Raw genomic sequence first — 22,263 nt, 5'->3', positions numbered from 1 at the left:
TCAGAGGGAACCTCCTTGTTGATCACTGGACGTTCCAGGAGGTCTTCCTCACTGGGATTTACGTCCTCTCCCTCCCTTGTAGGTTCGGCCATGTTGATTATATCAATGGCCTTGCACTCTCCTTTTGGATTCTCTTCAGTATTACTTGGGAGAGTATTAGGAGGGATTTCAGTGATTTTCTTACTTAGCTGGCTCACTTGTGCCTCCATATTTCTTATGGAGGACCTTGTTTCACTCATGAAACTTAAAGTGGCCTTAGACAGATCAGAGACTAAGTTTGCTAAATTAGAGGTATTTTGTTCATAATTCTCTGTCTGTGGCTGAGAAGATGATGGAAAAGTCTTGCTGGGCCTGTTTCTTCCACCATTGTTAAAGCCTTATTGAGGCTTTTGTTGATCCTTCCATGAGAAATTTGGATGATTTCTCCATGATGAATTATAGGTGTTTCCATAAGGTTCACCCATGTAATTTACCTCTACTATTGCAGGGCTATCAGGATCATAGGCTTTTTCTTCAGAAGATGCCTCTTTAGTACTGTTGGATGCATTTTGCCATCCATTCAGACTTTGGAAAATCATGTTGACTTGCTGAGTCAACACTTTGTTTTGAGCCAATATGGCATTCAGAGCATCAAATTCAAGAACTCCCTTCTTCTAAGGCGTCCTATTATTCACGGAATTCCTCTCAGAAGTGTACATGAATTGATTATTTGCAACCATGTCAATAAGTTCTTGAGCTTCTGCAGGTGTTTTCTTTAGGTGAATGGATCCACCTACAGAATGGTCTAGTGACATCTTGGAGAACTCAGACAGACCATAATAGAATATATCCAGAATGCTCCATTCTGAAAGCATGTCAGGAGGACACCTTTTGGTCATCTGCTTGTATCTTTCCCAAGCTTCATAGAGGGATTCACCATCTTTTTGCTTGAAGGTCTGAACATCCACTCTAAGCTTGCTCAGCTTTTGAGGAGGAAAGAACTTAGCCAAAAAGGCCGTGACTAGCTTATCCCAGGAGTCCAGGCTATCCTTAGGTTGTGAGTCCAACCATGTTCTAGCTCTGTCTCTTACAGCAAAAGGGAAAAGCATGAGCCTGTAGACTTCAGGATTTATTCCATTCGTCTTTACAGTCTCACAGATCTGCAAGAATTCAGTTAAAAACTGATAGGAATCTTCTGATGGAAGTCCATGGAACTTGCAGTTCTGTTGCATTAGAGCAACTAGCTGAGGTTTCAGCTCAAAATTATTTGCTCCAATAGCAGGGATGGAGATGCTCCTTCCATCAAACTTGGAAGTAGGTGGAGAATAATCACCAAGCATCCTCCTTGCATTATTATTATTTTCGGCTGCCATCTCCTCTTCTTTTTTGAAAATTCCTATAAGGTGCTCGCTGGATTGTTGTAATTTAGCTTCTCTTAGTTTCCTCTTCAGAGTCCTTTCAGGTTCTGGATCTGCTTCAACAAGAATGTTCTTGTTCTTGCTCCTGCTCATATGAAAAAGAAGAGGACTAAAGATACCGCGGATCCTCCTTGCCACAGTATAGAGGTTCCCTTGTGTGAGTAGAAGAAGATAAGAATAAGAATTAAGAAGAGGAAAGTTCGAACTCAGAGGAGAAGAAGGGGTTCGAATTTTGGGTGAGGAGAAGTGTTAGTAGATAAATAAATAAATAAAATGAGAAGAGAGAGAGAGGGAATTTCGAAAATAAGATTAAAATTTAAAAGTTAAAATTCGAAAATAAAAATTGAAATTAAATTAAAAATTTAAAACAATTAGTTAATAAAAATTGAATTGTGAAAAAGAGGGAGATAATTTTCGAAAATTAGAGATAGAAGGGTAGTTAGATGGTTTTGAAAAAGATAAAAAACAATCAAAAAGTTAGTTAGTTGATTGAAAAAGATTTTGAAAATCAAATTTTAAAAGATAAAAAGATAAGAAGTTTAGAAAGGATATTTTTAAAATCAATTTTTGAAAAAGATAAAATTTTGAAAAAGATATGATTAAAAAGATTTAATTTTTAAAATTAAAATTGATTACTTGACTAACAAGAAACTAAAAGATTTGACTTTAAAATTTAAAGATTGAACCTTTCTTAATAGGCAAGTAACAAACTTTTAAAATTTTTGAATCAATCACATTTATTGTTAGTAAGATTTTTGAAAATATGAAATAAAGATAAGAAAATATTTTAAAATCAAATTTTAAAATTTTCAAAAATAATGAGAAAAGTGAAAAAGATTTGATTTTTGAAAAGGATTTTGAAAAAGATAAGAATTTTAAATTGAAAATTTGATTTGACTCATAAGAAACAACTAAATTTTAAAAATTTTGAAAAAGTCAATCCAAATTTTCGAAAATTTATGAGTTGAAAGAGGGAAAGATATTTTTTTTATTTTTTTGAATTTTTAATGATGAGAGAGAAAAACACAAAAAAAAGACTCAATGCATGAAAGTTTTGGATCCAAACAAATGATGCATGCAAGAACACTACGAATGTCAAGATGAACACCAAGAACACTTTGAAGATCAAGATGAACATCAAGAACTCATTTTTTGAAAATTTTTAAGAAAAGAAAAACATGCAAGACACCAAACTTATAAATTTTAAAATGCTTAGATGATATGAATGAAAAAATGCATATGAAAAACAAGAAAAGACACAAAACAAGAAAATATAAAGATCAAACAAGAAGACTGGCCAAGAACAACTTGAAGATCATGAAGAACATATGATGAATTTTCGAAAATTCTTGAGAAAAACAAAAATATGCAAGACACCAAACTTAAAAATTGACTCTAGACTCAAACAAGAAACATCAAAATATTTTTGGTTTTATGATTTTCTAAATTTTTTTGTAATTTTTTTCGAAAAATAATTTTGGAAAAACGAAAAAGAAAATTTTTTTTGTATTTTTATTTTTATTATTTTATTTTATTTTTTTCGAAAATAAGAAATAAAAGAAAATAAAATTACCTAATCTGAGCAACAAGATGAACCGTTAGTTGTTCAAACTCGAACAATCCCCGGCAACGGCGCCAAAAACTTGGTATGCAGAATTGTGATCTCTGGTAATGGCTCCAAAAGCTTGGTGCTCTAATCTTAATTCATAATTTGTCACAACTCCGTGTAGCTGACCAGCAAGTGCACTGGGTTGTCCAAGTAATACCTTACGTGAGTAAGGGTCGATCCCACGGAGATTGTTGGTTTGAAGCAAGCTATGGTCATCTTGTAAATCTCAGTCAGGCGGATTCAATTGATAATGGTTATGGGAAGTATAAAGAGATACTTAATTAAATAATAAAGGATAGAGATACTTATGTAAATCATTGGTAGGAATTTCAGATAAGCGTATGGAGATGCTGTATGGCTCTAGAACGTCTGCTTTCCTATTGCTTTCATCCAATCCTTCTTACTCTTTTCCATGGCAAGCTTTGTAGGGCATCACCGTTGTCAATGGCTACATCACATCCTCTCAGTGAAAAAGGTCCAAATGCTCTGTCACGGCACGGCTAATCATCTGTCGGTTCTCGTTCATACTCGAATAGGATTCACCCTCCTTTTGCGTCTGTCACTACGCCCAGCACTCGCGAGTTTGAAGCTCGTCACAGTCATTCGATCATTGAATCCTACTCGGAATACCACAGACAAGGTTTAGACTTTCCGGATTCTCATGAATGTCGCCATCAAGTCTAGCTTATACCACGAAGACTTTGATTCCACGAAATGTGAAGCTCGGTTGTCAGGCGAGGCGACCATGCATCGTGGGTCACCAATCCAAGAGATATGCGCCCGGTCTAATGTAGAACGGAGGTGGTTGTCAGGCACGCGTTCATAGGTGAGAATGATGATGAGTGTCACGGATCATCACATTCATCAAGTTGAAGTGCAACGAATATCTTAGAATAGGAATAAGTTGAATTGAATAGAAAATAATAGTAATTGCATTAATACTCGAGGTACAGCAGAGCTCCACACCTTAATCTATGGAGTGTAGAAACTCTACCGTTGAAAATACATAAGTGATAAAGGTTTAGGCATGGCCGTGAGGCCAGCCCCCCTAAACGTGATCACTATGATCCCCAGGTAAACTAAGAATGCATAAGATGTCCAATACAAAAAAGTTCTATTTATACTAAACTAGTTACTAGGGTTTACAGAAGTAAGTCTAAGTGCAGAAATCCACTTCCGAGGCCCACTTTGGTGTGTGCTTGGGCTGAGCATTAGCTTTCCACGTGTAGAGGCTCCTTTTGGAGTTGAACGCCAAGTTGTAACGTGTTTTTGGCGTTCAACTCTGGTTCGTGACGTGTTTCTGGCGTTTAACTCCAGAATGCAGCGTAGAACTGGCGTTGAGCGCCTGTTTGCGTCATCAATTCTCGAACAAAGTATGGACTATTATATATTGCTGGAAATTCCTAGATGTCTACTTTCCAACGCCGTTGAAATCGTGCCATTTGGAGTTTTGTAGCTCCAGAAAATTCATTTCGAGTGCAGGGAGGTCAGAATCCAATAGCATCAGTAGTCCTTTGTCAACCTTTCTTTCAGAGTTTTGCTCAGGTCCTTCAATTTCAGCCAAAATTCACCTGAAATCACAGAAAAACACACAAACTCATAGTAAAGTCCAGAAATGTGAATTTAGCATAAAAACTAATAAAAACATCCCTAAAAGTAACTAGATCCTACTAAAAACTTACTAAAAACAATGCCAAAAAGCATATAAATTATCCGCTCATCACACGTCGCCTGCATGTTGAACAGATCATGAATTGAATTCGATGCAACCATCGGGGCAATACTCGACCATATTTCGAGAGGAAGAATATTCAGCAAGCACTCGTGCTGAACGGATACGTCCACTCTCTTTTTGCCCTTCTGGGAACTTCCGGCCATTTGGAAGGACTTTGTGGAGGGATTATTGGAGATTATAAAGAGGATGGACGAGTTTGTAAATGACCTTGTGGCATTTTGCTTTTTAATATACTGCCCTTGGGGGGAGGGGGAGGGGGTTGTGGTACAGTACCACATACATTTCCCTAGATGTTTTCTTCATTTACCGATGCGTCTAGATGGTATAATAATTATATTGATTAAAGAAGAATTTATCGTATTTAACTAGATGCCCATTTTCTAGGTGGGCTACTCCTGAACATGGGGTTTGCGTGAAAGTAAACCTCGACTGCTGTTGCACCATTCTAGTTGCTTTATTTGTTTACTCTTCCACTTCTTAGCCTCCAGGTGAGAGAAAAACCTATAAATTGTATTCCACCATCTAGCCTAACCACATCTCCCTCTGCAGGGTCTACCAGATCTCCTCTAACAGTCGGATGGCAATGCGAATAGAAGGTCGGTGGTACGTCGTCTTTAGAGGGAGGATACCCAGAATATACCCCAACTGCGAGGCGGCATCGGCTCAGGTGGATGGCTTTCCATGGAACCTGCTTCTTCGTTACCGGAGTTACCAATAGGCCGTGAATGCCTGGAACGACTACTTCCAGGTGACTGCATCGCCTGTTTCGGGGCTGGGCGGCGAGCTCCCGCTGCAGTCGGAGTTCAATCGATTCATTCACGGTGGACGGCACAATACGACGGTGACGACGACTTCACTTATTCTGGGGCTGGAAAGCGAGCACCTGCCGGCGTCGGAGTTCAATCTATTCGTTCACGGTGGACGGCAGGATACAACGGTGACGACGACTCCCGCGGCGGTACCAGGTGCATCTGGTAAGCAAAAAATGTGTTCTTGTGACGCCCCCCACATCTAGTTACTTGCGTCCGTATCAATGTGTTGCTAACAAAGTTACATCACTTGCAGCCAGCCAATCGATTGAGGACCTACAACAGGCCGTTGCGTCCCTCGAGTGCCGTGTATCCCAGATCGAGAGAGACAGAGAGAGAGAGAGAGAGAGAGAGAGAGAGAGAGAGAGAGAGAGAGACAGGAACTCAAGACTCAACTGGGAGAAATCGTACGGCACCTGACCGACATTTTGCTGGACAGGTAAAGTCCCAGGTCTTAGGGGTCAGCGCAACAACGAGATGGATACACCGTAAACCGACCCCTCCCCTCCCCTCCCCGGCAACGTATGTGGTATTGTACTATTCAGGTCTAGTATTGTAATGTTTAAGCCCAACACTAATATTGTACTGTTCTGGTCTATTTGTTTTTTTTTTTTAAATTTGTCATGGCCTATTATCTAATCAAGTTTATCAGATAGTGCTTCTAACGAAGGTTATGCGTGTGAGCGTTTAAAACATGGTGATATGCATCGGTTCGAATATGTCATTTGTCTGACCCACAAAAGCGGGAATTTACAAAGCCAGCAAACTCAACCACCCGAATCATTAGCAATAAAACTATAAAATGCATTCAACTTTGGTTACAACTTACAACGAAGCTTCATTTGAACGTAAACAGGCTAAAGAAATGCAACACCTCAAACTCGGCAAGGCAGTGGACACACGACACACTCGACAAATCGTTGGCGGCACCCATGGACCCGCGGGTCGGGCATACGCTTGACCGGCAGACAACGGGCTTCCCTGGATCCGACGGGTTCACCCCAATCAGCGGATTTGTGAACAACTGCCCGAAGAGTTCTCTACACATTTCGATTTTTCCAGAAGCCAGTACGTTGGCATACAGTTCAACCCCCCCTGCCAGCGTCTACCTCGTGCCCAACACATGGCGTAAGTAGCAGCATCTCACACAGGTAGCGCGCTTGGACATCGCCCGCATCGGTGGCCGCAAGCAGGGTGTCGCCCCTACCCATGTATCGGCCCATCCAGAAGATTTCTCTCATCCCTCTACGGAATATAGCGGCCGGATTTCTTGCGCACGCGCTTCTATAAAGGAACCCATCCTCAGGACGGTCCTCGTTGTCATAACCGAACGCCACGGGTAGCTCTGCCATGGAGGCCACCTTGTACACCGCAGATGAACGGCCTACATCCAAAAACACCTTGCCGGTCCCCTGCATGTTAAACAGATCCTGGATCGAGACCGATGCAACCCTTTCTGCAATAATCACCCATATTTCCCGAGGCAAAAGAGTCAGCGGACAGCGGCGTGGGGGCACCCCTTTCCCTTTCCTTCTCTCATATCCGACCTTCTTTTCCCTTCTGCCTTTGTCGGAGGTTGCACCCAATTTCATCCTATTTAATTAAAAATTGAAGATATCGTAAACATAATTTTTAAAGCTTAGCATTGAAAAATAATTTTAAAAAGAAATTTAAAACTATATTAATGCGAAATGTTAACTTAAGCCAATATGTAATTAAATTGTTATCTCTTCTTTTTTTTTCTTCCATCGAACTAGTTTAAATATAAATCGTTTATTTTCCCAAAAAAAATGAAGTACATGAATTACTCATTTTCTATGAAAAAAATATTCGTAGCAGCTTCCCAATTTACACGGTATATGTATACGTGCCCCTTAATGACAAACCCTATCCCTCCTAACGCTTCTTTCCCAGTTCTTCTCTGTCGTAACTCCTTCTCTCACCTCTCTGTCTATCCTTATCCCCCTCCTTATTTCTGCCACCCTCCACTGCTCTCTCCACTGTATACTTCTGAGAAAATGTCAAAGGAGACCGTCACCGACCACGCCGTTAGTTTCGTCTACCTCACGGAATAGCTTATGTCCAATCTGATCGACATCGTCCGTACAGATGAAAAGTTCGCGGATTGTGACCTCGTTGAGGCCAAACTTGTCAGGAAGGAGGAGTTTTGGGAGGCTAGGCTTGAAAAAATCTCAGATGAACTCTTCAAGGTCAGGGCCGAGTGGTTAAAGTTAATGGTCAAGTTGAGGGAAAATGAGGATCAAATGGAGGAAGAGGAGAAGGCACGGCGCCGAGAGGAAAAGTTCCTGCGCAGGGCGCAGCAACAGTCTGAAGCGACCGTTCGCCGAATGTATGACAAAGCAAACGAAATGATGGCGGAAAGCTCAAAGTGGCGTGACCTGGTACAAAGGGTCGTCGATGTTTTGGAGGTCAAGGACAAATCTTTGTCCCATCGAGCAGGTGTTCAACCAGAGCAGAGTGAACACAGTGACGGAGGTATTTGACCTGGTGCACATGTGTGATATCTTTATGTTATGTTGATTTCTGTCGAGGCCTGAAGCCCTGAATGATCTATTTGGTTTGTTTGTTAGGTCGCCCTTTTGATCTTATGAAATGCTAATTAAAACTCAGTAGCGATTATTATATCTACTTTCATTGGTTCGTTCTCTGCTTATCGTGAATTGTTTGGAGTTACTCATAACTCAGCCCCTTTGCTTGTAAATCAGCCAAAATAAAACAAGTTGTTTTAGCAGTTTAAACAAAATTAGGGAATTATCTTGCGCCGTTAGCATTTAACGTTTCCAAATCATGATCCTAGAACATTTCGGCAACTATTTACGGGTGCGTTATCAAAGACCTGTTTATCGCGTTATCCTTGCAAATCAGTTTTACACTACCGGAAAAAACATTCAGAATTATTTTCATTTACTGTATCATAATGTTATGCCAAATTCCGTTATAAAGGAACAAATCCCTTTATAAATGATAAACATGTTTCCAATTAAAATGCTTGGATCAACAAAGAATACAAAGGGACTGATTTAAACAAGTTTCAAAGTACCTCTCTGTGAGGTTATAATAAACCAATTAGTGAAATCAAATAATAAAAACTCCTTAAAAAACTTCATCAAAGTCTGCTCATTAAAGGACAGGTATTGAACCTCAACCAACTATATTGTACGAATACAACCCGTGTTCAATTGGAAAATATGTGCATCAATGTTTCTATAATTTTATGCACCAGCATCATTTTTTTAGTGCACATGTGGCAAAACCTTACATTAATCAGCTAAGTTTGTTTTGCATAGTATTTTAATTATTGTATCATACAGAAAATATCATATAGAAAATTAATATTGCTGTTAAACGGTTCAACAACGTATTATACATGCAATAACTATTTTGGTGTTCCTCTTCCCTATTCAGCCACGTGAGGATTTTTTTTTCGTACAGTAAAAAACGATCATACTAAACCATTTATCTAGTTTTAACAACATTTTTAATAGCCCAACACCTGAGCCCAGCATTGGTTTCAGAAAAAATATGCATCTCAAGAAAAAAAATATACTCTAGAGGCCCATCAGGATTGACCCAAGTTCAACCAACTGTGTTCCAACCTAAACCGCCCGACCCGTAACACCATCGGCCTCTCCTTCGTCATCCTCTCGCCCACCATCCCCACGCCGCTTCAATCCTTCCTTGTTGGTCGTCTCCGGCAAAGCCATACATCTAGCCGAAACATCACTCATTGTTATCCGACGGTGATCGAATCCAGCTCCGGCGAGGACACTATGCAGATCTTCATCCTTCGAACCAACGAGTTGCGACAGATGCCGCACTTCGGAGAGCAGGCAGCTTTGCAGTGTGATTCCGCGAGAGAAAGCTTCCTGCAACTCCATTGACAGGTCAGTGACGAATACGTATATATCGAAGCTTATCTTGTATGCGTCAAACGACGTCCACAGCGCTTTTCCTTCCTTCCCAGCCCACCTCCATCATCTCTGATTTAGCGTTAAACAGAATCACTATTTGCCATTAATTTAGTTCTTAAAACATGGTAAACTAATTCTACATAGACCCAAATAATTTTTGAATGTAACAAAAATAACCAGCTACAAAGTGAATTTTGCAAACTAACCCCTTTAACACATGATACCCACTAACCAATCATAGGAGGAGAGAGAAACAGTAATCTCTACCATTGGATTGAAAAAACAGAGAGATCCAATAGCCAACATCAAATGGCACACCGGTCAACCGAACATAAGTGTTATATGCACTGGTGTGCCAAAGAATTTCGGCACATGAAATCCATGCCCATTCTTTACATTGCAAGTCATCTTTATTTTCTTGACCTCTTACAACCTTTTTTTATTAGAAAAAAATATTAATCTTTCTCAATTTTGGCTAACATGTAGTTTATAATTTAAATTTTTAAGGTGTGCAATTTAAAACTTAACATGATCAAATAATACAAAAAAAACCCTAATATTAACTTTTCTTTTAAAATTATTCAAATCATAAAATTAACAAAATAAAATTATTTTTAGAGTAAAATATATTTTTTTGTTCTTAATTACTTTTTGTCCTTGAGGTTAACTAAAAATTTTAAAAATACCCCTAAATTTGTATTTGTTTTAATTTTGTCCATCAAATTTTTAATTTGCATTAATTAGACCTTTCTTACTAATTTTTTGATAATTAACATTTTTCTTTTAAATTATATCATTCTCTTCTGCCCATCATCATAAGATCCAGCATTAATATCCCACCCTACATAAACCATTACAATTGCCACTAGGGCATGCTGGTTCCCACCTATGAATGCTATGAATATTTTGAGTACTAGCTAACTCTAAAAGTCTCTACATTTGACCATAGAAATCAAGATTGTCCCAATCTAATTGATAACAAAAAGTAAAATAAAACAAAGTTAAAAAACCAGTGTAAAATCGGAAAAGTTGTTGAATAACCTCAATCCTCGTCATAAGAGACACAAAAAAGTAACTCGGTCTTAAAACTATGTGATAAGAATAATACATCTACTCTGTTCAAGAAAACATATTCCTAACAGCAACATCTATGCTACAGTAGTCCTCCCTTTAATGTCTTGGTCTACAGCAGCAAACCTGTCCACAATGGATAGGGTTATGAATTAATTAAGTTTGAGACATTATAATATAATAATAGAAAGTACAGAGAGAAGAGAAAGGTGCATGCTTACACATTGTACTTCCAATAGGGACCAACTTTAAGATTACCCTTGGATTCAACCTTAGCAGAAAAATTACCATCGGTTTGGAGCTTGACTTTGGCATAAGGAACAATGTTAATATGATTAGATGATGACTCTTTCTCAATATCCATTTCCTCAAGATCCATTTGATCTGGATTAATGAAGACATAGATCAGACTTTCCTTGCTTGTGTGGTGACAACAGAAAACGTCAGACACCATCCCAATCTCATCAAACTCATTCATATGCACAATTGCCACGAGTTTCTTCTTAGACAAATCATAGATGTACCAAATAGTGATAAAGTCAATAATAAGAAGATAATCACTGCAACCCAAACGAACGAGTTTTCTACAACCCCAGTAATGTGGAAAATTGCACTCAATGGGGCTCCAAATGTTGGCATTCAAATCATATGACATGAGCCATTGATTCTCATCATCAACCGAATACACAATGAGGGTTTCCCAGAAAAAGCAAGAGTGAGGCCACAAGTGCACACTCTCGGGTACTTCCCTTTTTTCCCAAAATTCTGATTTTGGATGGTAGATATCAACCCATATTCTTCTACCCTGAATGATGCACAACTTGCCATCGTATGGGATTACCATGGGGCAAGCTGTTGAGCAGGGGAAGAACATGCTTCTGCATAAACTCCAAATCCAAGCAGAACCATCATACTCGAGGCACCACAGTTTTGTGTCCTCACCAGAGGTGAGTTGCTTCCATCCTCTTTCAATATGATCCAGGTCCCTACCAGCAAAGAATAAACTGAGACCAAGGGAACAAAATCCTTCAAAAAATGGTAATCCAGACTTGCTTGTTGCACCATCTGGAAGACGCCATTGGGCAGTCACAAGACCTCCGTCTTCAAGATCAACAGTGCCATTATTCATGAAGTTGGCCTCAGTGATAGTTAGCATTCGGCGCCTGTAGGTTGTACTTCTATCTCCATCATCCACATTTTCCACCAACATATATATGCGTTTTGGATCACAACAACCAGCATGATCCTGGAACTAAGAAAACAATATAATATTTAGGACAAAATTAGATCACCATAAGTTTAGAACAATTATCTATCAATCAGAAAGCTTTTCAGCAGTGTAAGTATTCATAAGAAATAGATTGGTGGTTGACTTGACGAGGTAGGATTGAAACCAAAAAATATATATACATTTGATATATAAAGGATAAGAGCATGCGGAAATCTACCTCGGGTTCAGATTGCTCGCACTTGTCATCAGCAACAGTATCCCCAAGAACTGCACCTTTCAAGACCGCAACAACCCCTTGCCACCAGTTGTCAAAATCAAAAGCAGCGTCGAATTTCGCAGCCTGACCAAAATCCCTAATGCGATTGGCGGCCTTAGCCATCAAATTCTTGCCACCTTCAGAAACACTACTGCCTACACCAAACACACTGAAACTGCAAGCGTTCACAACAAAAACCCCACTCCCAAAGTTCTCCGCGTTATCCTGGATCCAACTAACGAAGTCCTCTGCTCCGTAAGTTAGGTAGCTGTTTCCAGTGATGATGCACTCCGGAGCTAGTTTCCAATGTTCCGAATTTGAAGCGACGAGGAGGACGATGTTCTCTTTGGGTAGCTCTTCGGGCTCATAATTCCGTGCATCTACCAACTCTAGATACACGCAATTACGGAAGTGCATTTCTGAGGCTAAAAACTCGTAGAGGCGCTTCGCAAACGCTTTTGAGGTTCCAATCTGGGAGACGAATAGGATCTTCCCACATGTATTGCGTTTCGGTTGTTCTTGATGGACTGTTATGAGGTTCTCTTTGTGGGGGCAGAGGTGAGACTTGTAGATTAAGAGGATGGATGCGGCAGTGACTGTGGTGGCGGCCACACTGGACAGGATAGTGGATACCCATATATCCGCCGGTAACGAAGACAACCAAAGGGGCATTATTGGCTATAAGCTCAATTTTGTTGCAGCCGTCAAAGAAGGTGGCACTAGCAAGGTTCTGAGAACTGGACTGGTTATCAAACCAACCAGTCCAACCGTGGTTCAATCAAAAAAACCGTTTTAGAATAAAATAATAATTAAATTATAGAACAGCTCTCATCAAGACAATCAATAAATCATCAACACAGTAAAAATTATAGAACATGTTTATTGCTATAATATAAAATTACAGAACATGTTTGTTTAATAGTTATTACATTGATAGTAGTAAATGTTTTCCAAGCATCCAATCAAATGTGTTTTCAGATGATGGTGAAAATTCAAAAATTGAGTTGTGTAAACCATCCTTAGAAAGATAGCAAGAGAAATTAAATCTTGTAAGATTAATTAATATCGAACAAAAAACACAGTACATATAATCACTGATAATCAGCATAACTTGGAAACATGCCATGCATTCTCCTTCTTTCTTCATAGATATAAGTAACAATTACAAGGGATGGGAAACAAATAAACTAACCAAGTCAAAAACATTGGCCCTAAAATTTGAAGCAAAGGCCTCTGGAATACATTGAGGAAGAATTATAATATACACAATTCCTGCCATAAGCTTCCACAAGGGTAAAGTATTTGTATAAATTCAAAAACAGCAGCTCTCATCAACGCAATCAAAAACACCAGCAGCATAACAGAGCCATAAAGCAAATAAATCATCAACAAAAATTCAAAAGACAGCAACAAATAATCAACAAAAACCCTGAAATCAATAAATCATCAACAAAAATTTAAAAACAACAGAGCCAGAGATTGAAAAACAGCAGCAGCAGCATAGCAAAGCCAATTTTTTATCAATAATTTCAACAACACAAAACCCCTTGTAATCTTATCAATGATTTCACATTCAGAAATCAGAAATTCAGAACAGAGCATAAAAGGAAAAACGTATTGTTCTGATTTCTAAGCACTGCCACTAACCTTCGACGGTGGTGGAGCGCGACGGAGAGCAGGACGACGACGGCGAGCAGCTCGAACAGAGATGCTGCGGGAGGATGGATGATGGACGCCGAGCCGAGATAGAACTGAGGGTTTGGGACAGGTCGAAGAGGAAAGCCGCGGAGGCGCGGACAACCACGGACGGCGGTGGTGGAACCGTCGAAGGAGCTAGGGTTTTGGCCTTTTGGGTTTTTGTTGCACGAAGGGCTTCTGCTCCCTTTCTCTCCCAAATGCACGAAGGAGGGGGCGTGCTAAACTCAGTTATAAATCAGTGAACCAAGGCTAGGGTTTTTGCTTTTTTAGTTTTTAGTTAGTTTTAGACTTAGAGACTTTCTTCATAAAATGTTAATTAGTGCATTCCCCGGTGCCATGCACGGGTATGCCACCAAAGAATGAAATTATGTTACATATGATATGGAAATACAAACATAACATTATTAATTTGAGTTCAAAATACTTAGAATACATCACTAATTGATACATTTGAGAAAATACTAAAGAGACTCTACATTACATTGATATCGTCATGAAATATTTTGGAATACTTCTCTATACACAACATTTATTGTCGAGTTTGATGACAATGATTTAGTATTCTGAATCAACACACGCAAGCCACTCTTTGATGTTACTCTTGATAATGTAACGTATAGTTGACCGTGTGTAAATTCCGGTCTAGATAAATACAATCCAACTGTGCTTAAGGTCTGTCCTTGAGATTTGTTAATGGTCATAGCGAATGAAACAATGATCGGGAACTGTCTGCGTTGGAATCTAGATGGCAAAGCTTGGTTATTGGGAATCATATTCATCCGTGGTATCAGGACGACGTGGCCTATTTTGCCTCCTGTTAGCGTGATGCATTCAATTACATGGTTACCTAATTTCCTTACCTGTAATCTTGTTCCGTTACATAACCCGTTTGACTGATCAATGTTACGCAGTTGCATGACCGGAAGACCCACTTTCAGAGTCAATTCATGAGGCGGCAAACCAGAGCAATTAATTGCATTAAGGACATCTGGTGTAAGCGTATCCAATTCAGATTCCATGTTTCCTTCTTCGAGACACAGTATCTGAGCTTAAATAAGTTTTCACATCGGCATCCACACGGTGCATTATAAATGAATTAACATCGTTGACAACTTCTAGTGTTGGGGCCAAGATTGAACGATCTTTGAAGAATGATGTGTTGTTGATATTAACCAACAGGTTGGGATAAACAAAGTCAACCAATTGATCAAAATCTTGAATTATAATTTCATCGGGGATTACCACAATAGACTCACCATCAGTGGAATCTCCAGCAATACCATCACCTATGTCTAGCAACCATGAAGCAAACTGAGAAACATCACTGAGTGACATATAAGATGCTCTAACAATTAAAGGCATGTTCATTGTTAGCCTTAATACATTACAGTGTTGCCATAGGTAAGATGAGTTTATTGCTGCTTGGACAATATCTTGGCGAGATCCCATTGGAATTACAGGTAGAATTTGCCTGAAGTCACCACCTAAAACTACAACCTTTCCTAATGGTCGTTCTGGATTATAGTAAGGCTCAAACCTAACAATGTCCCTTAGGCATCTGTCGAGAGCTTCATAGCATAGCTTATTCAACATTGGTGCCTCATCCCATATAATAAGTTTTGCTCTGCAAACCAGTTTAGACAATGAGGTGCCTTGCTTATGCAACAAATCGAGTCTTCGTTCAAGTCTAAGGGTATCTTAAACCTTGAATGTGCAGTGCGTCCATTTTGAAGCAACAAAGAAGCAATACCGCTAGATGCAACATTCAGAACGATTTTCCCTTTACTTCTTATAGCTGCTGAGAGAGTGTTGTAGAGAAATGTCTTACCGGTTCCACCATACCCATAGACAAAAAAAAGCCACCTTGGTTTCCATTTATTGCATTGATAATCACATCGAATGCTTTCCTTTGATCTTCATTCATATTTGTTAAGTTTGTATCCAACTGATTGCGCAGAACATCGACGTCAAAGTTCAATTCATCCATGATTAACCGATCATCTAACCCTTCAATAGTGCCAAATTTTGGAAAAGGCATTCCATCAAACTCTCTGAGTGATCTGCCGTTAGCCTGTAGTTTTTCCTCTATCTTTGAAAGAGTCAGATTCATTATCTGATCTTCAGATAGTTGCAGGTCTATCAAGGATACACAACGACGCACATATTAATTAGACATAAATTACTTGAATTTAATATAAATTAGCACCAGGAACAAAGATGGAATAATTCAACTTACCTACAGACTGCATGGATTTTCTCTGAAAGTAAAGAATGTCGTCAGACAAAACATGATAACATTGTTGCCACACATTTTCATGTCTGCCCATATTGTTTGACAATAAGAGCACCACAAAAAGGTCACGGATGTAGTTTGCAGAAGCCCAATTACCTGCTTCTAAGATGGCATCAACAAATTCTTTGTCATCTTGCAGAAGGCCCAATGCATAACATGCTTCCTTGAACGTGTTGTACACAACGCCTGCAACTGTACGTATGTCAACAAAACTTACACACCCCTTTTGAATGTTGAGCAGAAGTCTTAAGTAATAATCTTCACCACTTCCTCGTGGAACATGAGTAAGTCTGCCGATTGAGAAGCCTTGTTTCCTTGGCATCCACAAAGAAATGTCCTCCTTCCACACGAACTTATTTGGAAACTGGCTATATGTAAGAGTACAACCAAATGGAAACAACCTATTTGCAAGCATCCAGGCTAGCAACTTTGTAGGCTTGCCATTCACCCTGTCAATGACGTCAACTATGTTTTCATAGTCTCTAAAAACCACCGGATGTTCGTCTGGCAAGTGAAAAGGTAATCTAATGACTGAAGGTTCTTTTTGTTGTATGTCGTATCCAAATATTCTCCAAACAGCTTCGCAGGCTGATATGTACCTACAATCATAATAATTCCTGATCTCATCAATAACCTTTTCAAGTTGCCCTTCTTCGTTGCTCTGATAGAAAGAAGCAGTGACACGATCATTTCCTTTGTGAACATATTTAAAAAGATATTTTATTGCCGATGTTTGACATGTATGCTCAACGTTGATGTGACAACAGTACTTTAGCAACAACGGTCGGTTGTACGGGACAATGTATGAGTTATCGAGAACTATGTTTTTCTTCATGATTGTTCTGCCATTGTCTCTTCTTCTATACTTGGGGAAGCCTGCCTCATCAATTACAGTCCTTAATCTAAATTATTTTGGAAAAAACTTAGAGCAACGACCATTGGACATGCATGGGCTGGCATTGTTATGCCCGCCACATGGACCATGGACCATGAATTTCTCAACTGCTGCATATAGCTTAGCCCTGCTATGCTTGTTAGGGATCTCTGCTGATATATGCTTGTCTATATCCTCAGGTGTCTTTGGTTTAAATAGAGGATGCATGAACAACAGTATATGAGCGTGTGGTAAACCATGCTTCTGAAATTCAACTGTGCACACGTCTGCAAATAAGGCGACCAATTAAAAAAAATGAGGCAACATGTAATCAAACATAACATTATCTGTACTTACAGCCAGATATTTTGCCAAAGAACTTTCCTTGCTTGAAGTCTGCAATCAATTGACTCAGCTTGATATTAAAAATCCTTGAAACTATGTCAGGTCGATCTTCTACTTTGAATCCAGTATCTTTCAAAAGACGCTTAATCTCATCCCACTCAGGGTTGCATGTTATGGTGATAAAGTAACTTGGGTACCCCGCATACTTGCAAATTGCAAAGGCATCTTTACAGTTATTAAACATGTATCTAGGTCCTCCAGTGAAGCTGCTAGGAAGGATTATCCTCTGCCCAGTTGACACAGCATTCGCCTCTCCCCGAACCAAAGACTCATGTAGTGCATTATACTTGTCAACCCTTAGTTTTGGTTGGTTGTGTCTAATGAAGCTAAGTCGTTCTGCCTCAATCATAGTATATGCATCAACTGAGAATTGCTGAAATAATCTCCTTGATTGTAAAAGTATTAGTGATTCATTGCATCGCATTTGTATTCGGTATGCAAAAAACTCCCTCATGCTGATAGTCTTCCTTTTCTTATTAGCATCAAGTCCATAACGAACGGATGCCTGGATGCCAACCCTAAAACCATCTTCTCCGTAAGGGAATAATAACGGATATTGAAGAGCCAAGTACAACGGATGTAGAACATCAATCCTTTGCAACTTGTTTGACATGAATTGTACTATAATATCCCTCTCAAGAATTGAGTCATCAATGTCCCCTACAACTAAAATTGCTACCTCAGACATAGTTGGTAAGTTATATACTCTTCCATCCTTATCCCGCTTTCTGATTAGCTTCAATTTGATTTTTGGGTTTGAACCCTCTGCAAATCTATCCCTAGCAAACCGAAAGGTCTTTGTAAGAGGATTGTGCACATCCAACATCTCTTTAAGATCATTCACAATCTGATAGTCAACAATATTTAATGCTTCTGTAGAGCTGAAATCAGAACAAACATGTTGTACAATGTGTTACACAAAGAGATGAAGAATTATACTGCATTTTAAGTTGTGTGGATAATAAATTATTTTAGATGCAGATTTATAACAATAAACAGGAATTACCTCACGGCAGTTACCCTGTTTTGCACTTCATTCTCAGTGTTATATATATACAGTTGAGCAAACCTTGGCCTATTATTGTAAGAAGGAATTAAGCTTCCAATGGAATGGTAGTTTTGACAACTCAAAGAAAAAGTTGGCGGTGCTGACCCGTTATTGATAGCATGATTGACTTTTCCAGCCATTGATGTAAATGAAAACATGGAGTTAAATTTCCTTATATTTTTTTGGAAGTACCTTGCTCTATCGTTATTCATACTATGTAGGTCCTGCAGGGTTTGTGGTACCATTTTTAGTATTGGTAGTTCTACTTTACCATCCATGCAACATAGTCCAAATTTCAGTATAATATTTCTCCTACTTTTTGATAGTCTCTCGCCTTCCCACATTGATGCATTGCAGTACAAACAATGGCGCACTGGATCACCTGCATCCCAAGCATCTGAAATTTGAAATGGCATGTCACATGATGATGAATTCCACATCTAAGTTTCATGTTTCAATATAAGTGAAGTATACGCTAATCACATCTGCATGAATAGTAACTCTATCGTCGAACCTTCTTCGTGAAAAGCTGCCACATTATGCACCAAGTGTTGATGGTCTTGATCTGTTGGCAAATTTTTTGAATGGAGCAAAAATATATTAAAATACATTTTTTTAACATTGATATATTTATATTTTGAGAAACACAAAAAATATCTATAATTTGAAACTAAAATTATGTATGTGCATCAGGAAAATAGAGTTAAAACAAAGATTATTAATTAAAATTCATTTAAGAGGTTAACTATTTTCAACTAATATCAGTTATTTTTTAAAAATATTTTATTTATCTTAAATTTAAACTCTTATTTCTCTAAAAAATGAGAAATTGTACAATTTAAAAAAAGTTAATTAATATTAATATTGGTTAACTTAAAGTTAGGCTCTTATAATTTTTTTTATATTATTTAATATATGCTTAACTTTTTCTCTTCTCTCAACGAATTTTGGGAAAAAGGTTAAAGATTTTACTTATATTTTAAAAATTAAGTATCAATTTAGTGATTAACTATAGCCATTAGCTAATTGACTAATTTTAAAAAGAACATTATCACTACTTATTATTTTATTTATTTTTAACTGTGATACTAAATTAAATTTAATATGATATACATAACTGCATATTAAAGCAAGTTGCCCCCGTCTGGCTAACCTAGGTCTTGTTATAAATGTATTGTTTTTAGATGGATAGTCTTCCCTATTTAGATAATGAACTAATGCACTAATAAATAGAAAGGTACCTTCATCCAAATGAGAATAATAATGCTCCATGAAGTCAGAGTCCAGGCTAATGTCGTCAAAGACATGGGTCGCTGCATTATTTCCAATGTTTTACGTATACATTAATATAATGAATATAATTATTTGTTCATTTAGCTTATTAAGGGTATCTTGTGGCCACCATGCTAACCTTTTGTTGATAAAATTTAAGGGTAAAATACAATTTAAAGGACTTATTAGTTGGAGGTCCTACCTTGATCCCCCGTCATCAAATAATTGATATTTTGGGTACAATCTATTGTAGCTAAGGTCTCAGGTGCTTCATAAGGAAGGTGTGTCGCCTGTGATAGTGATACATTTTGCACATTCCCTGCAAGTTTAATACTTAATTATTATGATCCATCAGCTGTTTGGTACATGATCCTTACATTAGGAAAGTTTAAAAGAAGGAGCATGTTGCGAAAAGGCTAACCGTGAATATGATGATGGAGTTCGGTGGCATCATAGTAAGGGCTATGCCTGTTTACTTTAGAAACGACTACATGAGAATTTTCAGTTATCGAAACCGTCGAGCGCTTGTTGGTATGATTTGCATTAGATTTTTCACATACATGGCTCCTTACCTGGTTGGTTGCATTTTGACTTGCGGTGATGCAAATATAGGAACGGGAATGCAATAGAAAGGTTTCATTAGTGGCATAATGAATTTCAGATAATCTATAAGCAATGCATATACCTCGGATACTAAAGAAAATTGAGTCGTTATGCCCACCATTGGATCCAGTTAATAGTCCCGATGTCAACTTCAATGGGTGGTCTATTGTTGGTATTATGGATCTTGGGAAGGTTTTCCATACAACCATTTGAGTGATGGCGATATATTTTCTGAATCCTTCTAATGCTGGAATCATAAGTTTGGTGGCTACTTTGGTGAACTGCAAAGTAAATGGTCAGAATTTTATTCTCACAGAACACTTGGTGGGCCAAATTTGCTCATTGAACCAATTAAACAGGTTAAGGAAGTGCATAACACCATTAGACATGTCTGTAAGAGGAGTACGCCTCGAGTGGGAAAAGGTGGGGTAGTTTTTTTTCTATGGATGCAGTAACGTCATTTCTAGTCCCATGCAGTTGAGGACGATCAACCAAATTTGTTAATGAGGATAGATCGATTGATGTGGCCGATTGCTGTGATGAAGACGATTCGCGCATAAGCATAGCTGAGTTTCTCTTAAGAGGAAGTATTGTTGTCCTACTTAAACCTAAAACATTTAAATCACATGTTGGAAACAATAAAAAATGAGAACCTTAATGAACATAGTTAAGGAATCAATTTAGCCTAACTTTAGATAAGCAAGATGCAAACCTGTCGTTGTATCTTGTTCAAGTGATGGTTGTTGTCTTTGTCTTTTTTGATCATTCAATATTAATCTCCTCCGTAACCTGGCTAATTTAGGACTCAACATATATTCATTGTAATCCATCGTACACTACACGACCAAATAAATGTGACTCATTGAATTAAAGATGCAAGGCTTAAACGACGACAATGTTTAGTACATATAGCTTCAAACAAAGCTAAATTAAATTAAATTTATGGAAGAATAAGAAGGTCCATGTGAAGTAGCATGTTTGGAATAAATAAGGAATGTCACAAATCAAGAAGGAGGTAAAGGATTATGAAATCTAGGTGGGAATCTTGAGTGCAGCATGTAAAGTTGATGCTGTAACTTAACAGAGGGTAGATCTGCATGGATTGATAATTTTATTATATTCTATTTCTATTCTATTCTAAAAATCCACATGCAACCAATAGATATGAATATATTAATAGATTAATATATACACATTATTATCTTCAGCGATTCATATATGATTTTCTTTATATTTATATTTATATGTAAACATATCTTGATATATCTATGTTACTAATTTCATTATATTTATCAAAAAATATATAAATGTAGCATGGTTTTTAATCATTTATTATGAGTCATGATCTTTGTTATTGGGCTTATGCCCATGGTAGGCTCATATTAAAAATGAGTATGTGGACCTATCATATATAATCCTATAATGTGATTACAATTCTTATTGCTAAAAAAAAGTACTAAAATTGGATAAATACAAAATTATATTTTTCGATTGAATTCTAGAAAAAAAAACTGTAGTATTTGTATTCTAATAAACCATAAATTGATAAGTACTTTATTCAAATTACATGTAAAAGGTTTAATTAATTGTATAGCTTATTAAAATTAGAATCTTTCCATTTTAATATGGCTGTAGTTTAAATTTTTTATTTCATATACTTATTATCACTTAAAGGATAATAATTTAAAAATAATTTAAAAACCAATACTCGCTTGAATTATGAATGACAAATGGTATGAGCTTGTTATGAGTTAATGTGCGTTTAACACATATAATGTCAATTATTGAATTTATTACAATTCTTATTGCTACAAAAAAAGTACAAAAATTTGATAAATACAAAATTACATTGTTGGATTGAATTCTAGGAAAAAAAACGGTAATATTTGAATTCTAACAAATAATAAATTGATAAGCATTTTATTCAAAATTTACATTTAAAAGGTTTTAATTAATTTTATAGCCTATTAAAATTAGAATCTTTCCAATTTAATATGTCTATAGTTTAAATTTTTTATTTCATATACTTG

At 37.6% G+C, this 22,263-nt stretch overlaps 2 protein-coding genes and 1 non-coding gene across 3 annotated transcripts; 1 reads left to right on the top strand and 2 right to left on the bottom strand.

Moving 5' to 3' along the window:
• Positions 1 to 848: 848 nt before the first annotated feature.
• On the top strand, positions 849 to 956 carry LOC127740240 (small nucleolar RNA R71). Its single transcript, XR_008000921.1, has one exon. It is a non-coding gene; the product is annotated as a small nucleolar RNA R71 (small nucleolar RNA).
• Positions 957 to 10,497: 9,541 nt separating this feature from the next.
• Positions 10,498 to 14,077, bottom strand: LOC107495526 (uncharacterized). Its single transcript, XM_021126060.2, has 4 exons — positions 13,688 to 14,077; positions 12,002 to 12,782; positions 10,775 to 11,805; positions 10,498 to 10,679 (listed from the first exon to the last, which is right to left on the bottom strand). The coding sequence occupies exons 2-4, from the start codon at positions 12,710 to 12,712 to the stop codon at positions 10,631 to 10,633; spliced, it is 1,791 nt and encodes a 596-aa protein (XP_020981719.2). The 5' UTR covers positions 12,713 to 12,782; positions 13,688 to 14,077; the 3' UTR covers positions 10,498 to 10,630.
• Positions 14,078 to 14,229: 152 nt separating this feature from the next.
• LOC110273073 (uncharacterized) lies at positions 14,230 to 21,063 on the bottom strand. Its single transcript, XM_052263145.1, has 14 exons — positions 20,946 to 21,063; positions 20,690 to 20,841; positions 20,052 to 20,514; positions 19,833 to 19,949; positions 19,600 to 19,671; positions 18,551 to 18,755; positions 18,317 to 18,409; positions 17,263 to 18,191; positions 17,013 to 17,192; positions 15,975 to 16,907; positions 15,685 to 15,874; positions 15,443 to 15,601; positions 14,840 to 15,362; positions 14,230 to 14,781 (listed from the first exon to the last, which is right to left on the bottom strand). The coding sequence occupies exons 1-14, from the start codon at positions 21,061 to 21,063 to the stop codon at positions 14,230 to 14,232; spliced, it is 4,686 nt and encodes a 1,561-aa protein (XP_052119105.1).
• Positions 21,064 to 22,263: the final 1,200 nt, after the last annotated feature.

The sequence above is a fragment of the Arachis duranensis genome, chromosome 6 (genome assembly GCF_000817695.3).
Source record: "Arachis duranensis cultivar V14167 chromosome 6, aradu.V14167.gnm2.J7QH, whole genome shotgun sequence".
NCBI classification, from domain to species: Eukaryota; Viridiplantae; Streptophyta; class Magnoliopsida; order Fabales; family Fabaceae; genus Arachis; species Arachis duranensis.
The sequence above is the reverse complement of the archived record's forward strand: the minus strand, read 5'-3'. Positions and strand labels throughout refer to the sequence as shown.